General features: G+C 39.3%; 1 protein-coding gene across 4 annotated transcripts in view; it reads right to left on the reverse strand.

Annotated features, from left to right (window-relative positions):
- LOC124805371 (zinc finger protein 761-like) overlaps positions 1 to 12,129 on the reverse strand; it is a 161,957-nt gene that overhangs the window by 24,583 nt on the left and 125,245 nt on the right. For all 4 annotated transcript variants that reach the window (XM_047265927.1, XM_047265926.1, XM_047265924.1 and 1 more), the window contains one exon: positions 11,335 to 11,595. In XM_047265927.1, the coding sequence (XP_047121883.1) occupies positions 11,335 to 11,595 (261 nt within the window). The remainder of the gene's footprint in view (positions 1 to 11,334; positions 11,596 to 12,129) is intronic.

Raw genomic sequence — 12,129 nt, forward strand, 5'->3', positions numbered from 1 at the left:
CAGGTCCAAAGAGAATTACTACAGACAAAGAACAAGATTAAAAATGACGGATCAGAGCCCATATACTAATGGACTGCTATGGTATAATAAACTGCCAGAGTCCATGAAAAACAGTAATAAAAAGCAATTCAAATTGAAACTAAAAGAATTCTTAATTGAAAAGTGTGTATATTCACTCAACAAATTTTAAATGGTTAAGTTTAAGAGCTGTAAAATAACGTATAAAAAATTTACTGTTTAATTAATGCCTGTAAGGTAAAATCTAAACATATTTTATATTTGTAAATGTACTTGACATTTGTATAAGCCATCATATTGATGTCTCCACAGCAAAAAATCTAAATTAATAAATATATTAACCATGTTATTAAAAACTTAAGACAGGAAGACCTTGTAGTTAGAACTGTTGAGAACCACATTTCAGATCATAGGGCATTAGTCCTAGAGCTTCTTACAGACAAAAAAATAGGATCTGATGGGGATCTATTTACCTATGAAAGAAAGCTTGACTATCATGCATTAAAGGGATTCCTGGCACACATAAATTGGCATCAGGCAGGCCTATATGAAATACATGATCTCAATGAAAAGTGAGAAATCTTATACAACATTAACCCATTGTCTTAATCAAGTGTGTCCAGTGGTCAAAATACTAAAGAAAATTGACAGTTCCAAGAATCTTAAATTTGCACGTAACATGATAAAATTAAAGGAAGATACAAAGGACTTATATATTCTTTTTAGAGACACCAAACTGCAGTACTTCCAAACTAAATACAAAGCCTGTAGTAAACCTAAAGGGAATCACTTAAGACTTTAAAAGCATAGATATATGCTGAGCAGACGAGGCAATCTATTAATTTTACCAAAACAGTGTGGAGTGTAGTAAATAAGGAAAGAGGAGGAAGCGCCAATGCAGTGTGCAATAACATAATAATAAGTGACAATGAAAAATTGCTGAGTGACCCAAAGGAAGTCTGTGAGAGATTTATATATCAGTTTACTAAGATGAGCAGACAGAATGTGGTCGATACACCACAGGTGCTGAATCCCAGTAATGGCAGTAATTTATTCCTTCTGAGGTGTGTTACAGAACTGGAAACCTTGAAAACCATTTCCAACTTAAAAGCAAATACATCCAGTGGCTGGGATGACATCTCAGCGAAATTTCTGAAAGAATGCAGTAATGAATTAATAAAGCCACTACCATATTTAATAAACAGTTCTTTCAGTCGGGGGTCATTTCCTGACCTGATAAAAGTCACTAAAATAAGACCAGGGCATAAAAAGGGACTAACTACAGATAAACAAAATTATAGGCCTATTTCATTGACATCAATACTTAGTAAGCTATTGGAAAGGCTACTTCTTGATCAAGTTGAATCATTTTTCTGTAAGTACAAACTATTAAAAAACTGTCAGCATGGTTTCAGGAAGGGCCAGTCTACAATAACAGCTGCAGCAACATTTTTGCAAGTGTTACTGAATAAACTTGATGGTGGAAACAAAGTTGTTGACACCTTTTTAGACCTATCCAAGGCTTTTGAGTCTGTAAATCTTCTAGATAAATTAGAAACTTATGGAGCCAGAGGAGTAGCATTAGATATGTTAAGATCTTACCTTGCTGACAGGAGATAATGTGTAAAGCTGTATTGTACAACTGGAAACATAAACAAACAGTTAAATCATCTTATAGAATTCTTAACTGTGGAGTCCCTCAGAGAAGCATTATTGGTCCTTTTCTGTTTATTGTGTACATCAATCATATAATAATTCAAACCTAGTAAATTATGCTGATCTTTCTTAAGTTGGGGCTCTACAAAACAGTTAGCAGTGCAAAATAATGCAAGGAACATTAGCCTCATCACAGAATATCTCACTAAAAACAAATTGGCGCTAAATAAGGACAAGACAATTCTGATGGAGTTTCTGGAAAATTAAAAATCAAGACAAGTGGATACAGAACCAGAGCTATCATTTGAAACAATTGATAAACCTAAATTCCTGGGTATTATAGTAGACGAACATCTTACATGGAAGGAGAACATCAGCTACATGTGTAAAAAATATCTACCGTAACACCTACCTGCTAAAACGCCTTTCTAGGATAATAGTGCAACTTGTTTTAAGACAAATCTATTTTGGAATTATACACTCCCACTTGCAATATTGTATTGAGATTTGGGGTGGGGCACCAACAGTATTTATGGATAGGGCTTTTAGAGCACAAAAGAACAATTAGGATTATAGTTAATATTAATAAGCATCAGTCCTGTAGAGAATATTTCATTAAGAATAACATACTAACAGTATATTCATTGTTATGTTCTCAGAACTATACTGCTGGTAACAGAAAATATGGTGCATAGTGTAATCAATAGTGAAATCCATAACTATAATACAGAAAAGAGAGGATTAGCACATAAAATTTAGTAATAAAAGAGCAATAGATCATAGTCCACTTCCTGATGGAAGATATTTTTATAACAGGTTTGCAAATAATATAAAATTGTTAAAAGGAAACCTATTTAATACAAAATTAAAGCAACTGTTAACTGATAAATGTTTGTACTCCATCAAAGATTTCTAATGTTACTGTGCATAATTTATCTTTACTTCCGCACTTTTTTGAATGATCTTATGTTTGTAAACTGACTATGTTCACGACTGTTAAGTTATTATGGACAAATAAACAATTTATTTATTTATTTATATTTACTGATAGTCTTCTATTCATTGCACCCACAAGGACCATAAAGACAAGATTATATTAATTAATTAATTGCAGCACACACAGAGGCATTTAAATAGTTACTTTTACCGCTGTACATACACAAATGTAAGGAAAAGAAATCGTAACACATGGTAAAATGAGAAGTGCTATTGCCACACACTTCGCAGTGGCTCACAGGGTATGGATGAAGATGTATACAATGGTTTTCATATTTTTCTGCAGCAAGAAGAGCTTCCTTTCATTATTTTTAATTTACTTTCTTCTGTCCTGTTATTTACGCAGGAAATGGAAAAAATAGATCTTAACAATTAACCTCCTTACAACTGGAATAATAAAACTGACAACAAATTGAAATGGATTGAGCCATCAACCTTTCACCCTATTGTAGTTCCTCTTATTAACATCTTAACTAGGAAAAATTAAGTGTATCAGTAGGTATGTATTTGAACAGAGATTTTCTCATATGGGGCAACTGCAACATTCACATGCAGTAATTAAAAAACTGGCACTGTAATCTACAATTTGTTGTTTGGTTTGGTGTTAAGAGAATAAACAGCTAGGTCATCAGTTCATCACTTGTGGGATAGTGCTTCCGGAGTGGATAGCATCAGCCAGAAATCCGATTAAATTGTGACAGTTTGTAGGAATGGTGAAATTAAGGCAATGAGACCAATATTGATGCCAGAGGTAAGAAATGACTGGATGATATGAAATAAAAGTATATGAGCTGAGCCAGTCTGCAGGTAAGAGAGCAGACAACCCTCCTACTACAATCCCCCCCCGTCATTTGCAGTGAGAGTAACCTACGTATATCTGAACCCTTGCTGACCCAACTCATGGTTAAGACAGTAATGGCATTAACAATTCCAGTCAGGTTGAGAGGAGATCTATAATAGTAAAAGTGGAGAGGTTCAAAGCTTAATGAACACCAGTGAGCTCTACAATTGTAAAACAAGATGAGAGAAATAATTGGTTTGGAAGGTGGGTGAGTGCAATCGAGATTTTCCCAGGGCCAGAATGCAGCATGAGGCACCTCTCACACAACTATAACACCCCGATTCAACATAGGCAAAATGTTAAAGATGAGAACTGAACAGTGTTATAGAGGGCAAGAAAAAAACCTGTTCAACTGTTCTTTCATCATCAGCTAGTATCTAGGATATGCAATTATTAATGCCTTGCATTTATTCGAGTGCTATATGAGGGGGCACTCCTAAACATGTAAAACAGAGTGAGGCAGAAAATTAAAAATCAGAGTAAAAGAGGAATGGCCACGACAGCTGGTTGAGGAGGTAGGGTCGAAAATAAAAACAGCTTTCTTAGGGGAAATGAAGACCACTTCTACTGCCAGTACATCATCTGCCACCATTATAGCGGAAAAAAACCTGATGGCCACCCTTGGCATGGAGAGCCAGGAGGAGAGCAGTTCCAACAGCATGTGAGCTGTTGTCTGTCATGCTCATTACACAAGATAAAACTATGGGTTAATTTGGTATGACATATGCACTGGCATCATAGAATGGTGGATTTCTTCTGGAATGAAATTGTGGAAGAACATCATGCAGTTGTAGTCTCCCTGATAGTAGTGAGCTTACTAGAGGAGGTAGTAGCTCACCAGATGCTGTCGCATCAGTAAGTGAGTGCAAATCCACACCTGGGTTCATTAGAGTAAATATTAGATGAGCAATTACTTCTCCAGCCAAAGGATCAGCCAGTTCATTCTCCTGGACACTCACATGACTTGGGACCCAGAAAAAGGAACCAAGCAGGTTGTACAACTAAGGTGGTCAGACAGGAGGTCATGAAGCAGATATCACTGTCTGACAAGAGCAACATTGATCAACAGCCTGCACACCACTCACCAAGTCACTACAAATTAAAACAGTGTCGAGTGACATCTGTTTACTGAAGCATAGGACTCTGTTAATGGCCATCTGCTCCACCACAAAATAGATATTCTCAGCAATGAATGTGGTTCCTGACTAATGAGAGAGGTGAAAGCTTATCCTGTCCTATTCATGGTTTCAGAGACATCAGAGCAAATGACAAGCATCCTGATGTCCTGCAGAACTGAGAATAACAAACACCAAAAGGCTATGTCGGCACTTAAACGTTAGGTTCTTGACCTAAATCAGTCTAATTCATGGTCTGAGTACCACCCAAAGAGAAGTGGATGGGAATACGGAGGAGGGGGGTGGGGAGGCAACTTTTAAGGAGGGAAGGTGGAGGAAGATCCACCTGAGGGTGACCGACACACACTATACCAAAAAAGAATTTGATAAACTGGATGATTAGGAAATCATCGTACAGTGACTGTGCAAGAGAGCTAGGGGTGGTACTCTTGGAACTGAAAAGTTAAGGTCCTCGCGTCTATAAGGAGTGTGTCTATGAGATCTTCTGAAAAGTACTGGTGACCAGTCTTGCTCCACTATGACATACCTGATCCAATAATTTCAAATTTGAATGTGCCATTGAACCACAGACCTGGAAACCACAGTCCAGTCAAGATGAGAACACAGCCCAGTAAATATGGAGTAGAGTAGCATGATGTTCACCCCCAAAGGTGTGGTCAATGAAGCAAAGAGTGTTACGCTTCTGCATGCATCTAGTCTTAAGTTAATGAATATGGGGTCATTTCAGGTTTTTATCAAAGAACTGTACCAAAAAATCAGAACTGAGTTACAATGTCCAAGTGCTGGACAGCCAAGCAGTGTTCAGCATTGAACTAAAGCATGCCATGACAACAGAAATGCATTATTAGTGTATTAGCAGGATACAACTCAAAACCATGGGAAAGGGTCAAAGGGCTCTTTGTAGTTAATGTTCAACTGAGTCTCCCAATTGGGAGCCATACAAATGCAAAAATCATCAATATACAAAGTGAAGGTATCCACTGGTCCAACACAGCTCACCAATTGTGATAAGGAAGAATTTAACAATCAACATGGAACCCTGAGGGAAGTAATTCTAGTAAGACAGGTGACTTCTACAACCTCGTTGATACAATATGGTGGACAGTGTGTGAGAGTGACAGCAGAGGTACACAATAGCAAGCTGGCCCTGCAGAGGGCCTGACATGACAATCAGTCCATCTAGCAGTGACTAATAACTGATACATCAGAAAGTGATTGCTGACAGTAACCACAGTAGTGAAACAACAACACTAGGGCAAGAGATCATAAGGTCAGTACCTGGGAAGGTGCCATTGGGAGGCGGGTGCACACAATGGGTAGAGGTACTATCGTTGAGTGGTCACAGATCAAGGTTGGAAAGAAGTTGGTCAATTAGAATGCCATTACCAGACACTGTAACAGACATTCACACTCGCACTGCTATTGCTTGAAATGTAGAATGAAAGGGCATCTGAACACTGACAACATCTACGTTCAGGCTCTTATTAGGATACAGTTACACAAGTGGCACCAAGTTTCTTGTAAGAGAGTAACACTCAGGACTGGATAGCAGTCACTGTTTTAACTAAGACAGAACCACTTCCTAGTTTAGAAAGGAGAAATATTCCTCCAAACATATTTTTGTTATTAACTACAAAGGACTGTCCATCATTACAAGTGCAAGCCAGGAACTGAGAGAAACACATTCTGCAGCTCGCTTGATTTTGACTTTTGTTTTCCTGGGGCCACAACAATTTGTACTGAAATAGTCAGATCCTTCTGAAGAGACTGCTTGAGTATCACAGCCACCAGATGATAACTTAGGTCTTTTCAGTGTGTATGATATCCCCCATGGTGCTATCTCTTCTGGTTGAGGGCTCTCGACCCAAGCGCCACCCAGGCAGAGCAATGACCATCTGGCTTGATGGTCATTGTCCAAAGTCTCCAAAAAGACAGACACCTACTCCTTGGTATGCACAGAGAGGTAACAACTCAGTCATCAATGGCACGTTCCCTGTGTTGGCCAGTGGCTACCACCTTAGGGTACCTGATGACCTCTCACATGTTAGATACCGCGTGACCTTACCTGTGCAACCTGTAGTTCTGTATAATTTTGAAAAATTGGAGGTCAATTCCAGATGCCAATAACAACCATAAGCTAATTAAAACATGTTTGGGAAAATAATGTTCAGAAAAAAATGGGAGAAACCATAACCTTGTCCTACAAAAAAGCCATGTCATCATAAGGAATCTGTCCTACAGAAGAAGTAATGCAATGGAGTGGAGCCCCACACTTGCCATACATATACGCATTAAAGAGTTTGAGCCCCTGAGGGGATCCAATTTATATCTCTCAGATATTTATTAAATCCCACTTCTCCCACTTCCACTTAATATCCCACTAACATGTCTAGGCCAGTAGTGAGAATCTCACACAAGAAGGCAGAAAAACATGATGTTAAGCCATAAACATCCCTTTGATGATGAAGTGATTAAAGGCACAGCAAAAGCCCATGTAGAACAATGATGGAGAAGGAAATCAGCTACATTCATTCAAAAGAATTGTCCTAGAATTTAACTTAACTAATTTAGGGAAAACATGGAAAATATCATTAGCTAGATTATCTGAACTGATGGCTGAAAACATAAGCGGTGGTGGTGTTTTGAGCATGCACGGGTGCTTTGTGTGTGTGTGTGTGTGTGTGTGTGTGTGTGTGTGTGTGTGTGTGTCTTTTTGGTGTCACATGGGAGGGGGGAGTGGAGGCACCATCAACACTTGCTCCATGTCTGTTGTCCAGATTCTGGACATGTGAATAACTGTTCATGACCCATCTTCGCTGATGATTCACTTCGCCTCACAGCACAAATGCTTGCTTGCTCTCCTTCCCCATCTGCCCCCCCCCCCCCCCCCAATCTCTCTCTCTCTCTCTCTCTCTCTCTCTCTCTCTCTCTCTCTCTCTCTCTCTCACACACACACACACACACACACACACACACCCTCTCCCTCCCTCCCAACTCCGAAGAATGTGTGTGTGTGTGTGTGTGTGTGTGTGTGTGTGTGTGTGTGTGTGTGTGTGTGTGTGTGTGTGTGTGTGTGTTAACAACATGTAAGCTTTACTAATCATTAACTAGGTGCTCTTGCTGTTGTTATACAATAACTATGCCTTCCAACAGCATGCAGCCCTGATAGATTCTTTTCATGTCTGCTCCACCTCTTTAAGATACCACCACCACCACCACCACCACCATCTCCTAGGTGCATTAAAATGTAGATATCTACTACATCCACTACAGACTACTCCCAGTCCTTAAAGACCTCTCTTCCTAGGTAGTGGTGATTCTACACTTGAAGGTCACATGTCAATGAACAAAATAAATACAGAGAAGTAATACAGAACTGGTGTGGAACTCATGAAAGCTTGCCCACAAAAAAATGTATTTTGTATTAATGGAGTACTATATGAATTATAATACTTCCATCTGACTATAATACACTACACGCTAACAATACAAAAACAACAACATTAATGACTACATATTGTACCTGCCTAATGTATATACATCTGTCGCATACAGTTATGAATTTGCTGCTTTTCATTTATATCAAGCATACTGCGATCATGGAAAGACAGCCAAAGAAACATAGCCATTTTGTGTTTGGAGGTAATTAAGTTCTCACACACAAAATTTCAGACTCGATTTTTAATCCCTTGTATCTTCTGACAAAAACTACATCTCTTTTAATATATGTAAATTACACCAGATAATTAGAAATTATCTGTTCCTCATATCATAATGAAATGGTAACTTGTAAATGCAATAATTAAAGTCATCCCATAATCATTGTCACTGACACTGTCATGGCACTGCCATGGCATCCTCCTGTGCCAATCTGTTTATAGGGCATCTAGATGAAATCTTCATAGCCTCCCAAAATGTCAAATTGATGATACTTTCATTATCTATACTCACAGCTAAGACACCCAACCCTCATTCCTTCACAGTCTCAACATCTTGCCTCTTATTTGCTTCACCTGGTACTCATCAAACCAGTGTTCCACCTTCCCATGTGTTGACCACCTCCTCTCTGATGGCTCCAGCTACACCCACCAACAAACAGCAGTATCTGCATTTTGGCAGCTGTCATACCTTCCACTTAAAAAAATCCCTCCTACATAGCCTGACCAACTGGGGACAGTGTTTCTGTGGTGACAAGGACTCTCTTGACCAGAATGCTGATGGTCTCACCAAGGCCTTCCCCAGACTTAGTATGCAAACAGATCTCTCGTGACATCCCCCCCCCCCCCCCCCCAAGAACCAGAAGAACCAGTTACAGAGGAGTGCCCCTTCGTCACCCTGTATCACCACAGGCTGGAACAACAGAACTACATCCTTTTCCAGGGTTTTGATTACCTGTCATAATGCCCTGAAATGATGCATTTACTACCCAAGGTCTTTTGCACTCTTAAAGTGCTGCTCCATTGCCTACCCAACCTTCACAACATCCTAGTCCATCCCTACGCCATTCCCAATCCCAACTGCTTGCCGCAAGGATCATACCCCTGTGGAAGACCCAGATGCAAGACCTGCCCAATCCACCCACCCAGAACTTCCTATTACAGTCCTGCCACTGGCTTACCCTACCCCATCAGAGGCTGGGCCACCTTTGAAAGCAGTCATGTCAGTTTCACTTCTGCTGCAATCACTTCACAACTTTTGATATTGGTATGACCACCAACCAGCTATCCTCCAGGATGAACGTCCACCACCAAACTGTGGCCAAGAGCAAACTAGACCAGCCTGTGGCACAATGTGCAGCTGAACATAACATGTTTGATTTCAATGGCTGGTTCACAGCCCAGGCCATCTGGATCCTCCCACCATCACCAGCTTTTCTGAACTGTGCAAATGGAGGTTTACCTTACAACACATCCCCCCCCCTTTCCTCCCCCCCTACTTCCCTGCCTCTCAGGCTGAAGACGTTGTGCCTGGTAGTCTTGTCATGCCTCTATCTAGTCCTTACAACCCCTGCCATGTAGCACTCTTCTCTCTCTCCACCAGTATCCAGCTGTCCCTTACTCTTCCCTGCCCCCTCCAGATTGCTGCTTTCATTCAACTTAACAGCTGCATTATGGTTTGAGCTGTCAGAGATGGCTGTTGTGTGCGCATGAGGTGTCCTTGCTTGTGTGAATGAATGTGTGTGTTTCCTCTTTATAAGAAGGATTTGGTGAAAAGCTAAATGTGTAACAGTCTTTTTGCTGTGCCTATGTACAACTCAAACTGCCATCTTTATGGAGAGTAGCAATCTATCCTTTTCCTGACAGTGTTGATATTGTTACATATGCAATAATGTTCTGCCAAACATGGAAAAAAAGTGTTTCATGTAGTTAAGGCAATGTTTTTACAAGAACTCATGGTTGAATCAATTAAAATGATACTTTAACCCAAAAGATAATTGCAAAATATGCAACTTAACATGTTATTATTAATGATTTTTTGAGTGTTTCCTCAAAAAATTCTGCTACAAAGGATAGTAGAAGCAAGACAGACCTAAACTGATGTCAAATTCTAGCTATACAACTAGTGTTCCTTATCACCAGCTGTTGTCAGGCAATGAAGAAATAACTATAGAACACAAGTTCTTTTGTGAGCTCCTCCTCAACTTTTACAAATAAATTTTGCCAATGCTTTGACTGCATAAGACCTGTTTGTTTGATGACAATAACAAAAAGTTCAGTATCTCAAAGTCAGAAATTTGAGTGTTTCTGCAAAAAATTAGATGGCTTCTCTCCACACACAGCATGTAACACACTGTGGATGACAATAAAATTTTACGAACAGACAATATGAGTGAGTTACGGTTTAAACAAGTCATTACACAGAGAATGACACAAAGTAAGTTACACAATCAAGATCCATAACATTTTAATCTAGGAACATACTATAGGGCTGTTTTCTAACAACAGAAAAGCATTTTTTTTTAAATATCTTTGACAGCTCTCAATGTGAGAAAATAAACTTGTGTTTGGAGTGCTGAGAAGTATATGAAGCAGACATCTCAGCAATAAACTGGGAGTAGCAGATGCACCACATACATTGTAACAGCGCGTGTATGAAAATGTAGCACCTCTTCTTCTTTCTTTTTTGCGCATTTGTCCCGCATCGATGCAAGGTTGGTTTGGTTATGAATAGATTTGGCATGGTGAATTTTGATGGGTGGCTGGATGCCATTAGTGTTGCCACCCTATTACTTTCCAGAACAGAAGATGTGTACCCCAGCTGTCTGCACGTATTGTTATTCATGTGAAAGTGAGAGCTTTCTAAATGTTTGCAAGTCATGTAACTGAAGTGAGAGTTGAGTACCAGCCTGTTATATACCTAGTGGTATGTGGGAAACTGCCGAAGAACCACATTTAGATTGGCCAGCACACCAACCTTTGTTGTTAATCTGGCACGTAGCTACGATACGGAAGCAGCACACCTCCCTGTTCCTGAAGTGGCACTTTAATACGCACAGCTATCCAAGCAGGTCATTAAAGTATAACATCTATTACATCATGGAAAAAGTTATTTTTAAGTACAGAAGTCCTAATGTATGTGCTGGGAAATGGTATGATACAAATTCTTCATAAAATATTCAGCTAGTAAATAAGTAGCACTTTTTTCAATTCAACTGAAAAGTTCGGCACAATGTCAAATATTACTTACCTGCGATAGGAGAAATCCAATCGGCCATGAACAGTCCTGACATGTTTGATCATATTACCTTGTGCATTACAAGAATAAGAACAATATGGACACTTGAATGGGCGCTTCTTTGTATGAATGACTTGATGGCGTTCTAAGTGGTGTTTGGTCTGAAAAGCTTTACTGCATGTGCTGCACTGATATGTTCGAGGGCCATGAACAGATTTCTGATGGACTGTAAGTCGTGCTGAACAGGCAAATGATGCACTACATTTGTCACACCTGAAACAGTTCAAATTATAAACCATTAACTTTGATATTGTGAGGGTACAGAAGACTATCTTTAAAATTTTCTGCCACCTATATCCTCTCAATATCAATACTATATGAAGTTCAAACTTACAGCAAATTTCTATGCTTAATAAAACTCAATGGTCAAAACAAATTTACAAAAACTGTTTTCAATAAACATTGCAGCACAATATACCTTAACAGAGATACAAATGACATCCATAACACCACCACATTACACTTTTAGTGAGATGTTCTTTACAGAATTATTAATAATGAAAAAAAAAAAAAAAGACTTAGCTCACGTCTGTGCTTAAGAAAAGCATTTCACCAAGTATTAAAAGTAAATTAATGAATGCAAGATGTTAAACCTCTTCACAAAAAAATGTATTATTTACTTACCCCCCCACCCCCCACGAACCATGGACCTTGCCATTGGTGGGGAAGCTTGCAGGCCTCAGTGATACAGATAGCTGTACCGTAGGTGCAGCCACAATGGAGAGGTATCTGTTGAGAGGCCAGACA

Source organism: Schistocerca piceifrons, chromosome 7 (genome assembly GCF_021461385.2).
Source record: "Schistocerca piceifrons isolate TAMUIC-IGC-003096 chromosome 7, iqSchPice1.1, whole genome shotgun sequence".
Taxonomy (NCBI): domain Eukaryota; kingdom Metazoa; phylum Arthropoda; class Insecta; order Orthoptera; family Acrididae; genus Schistocerca; species Schistocerca piceifrons.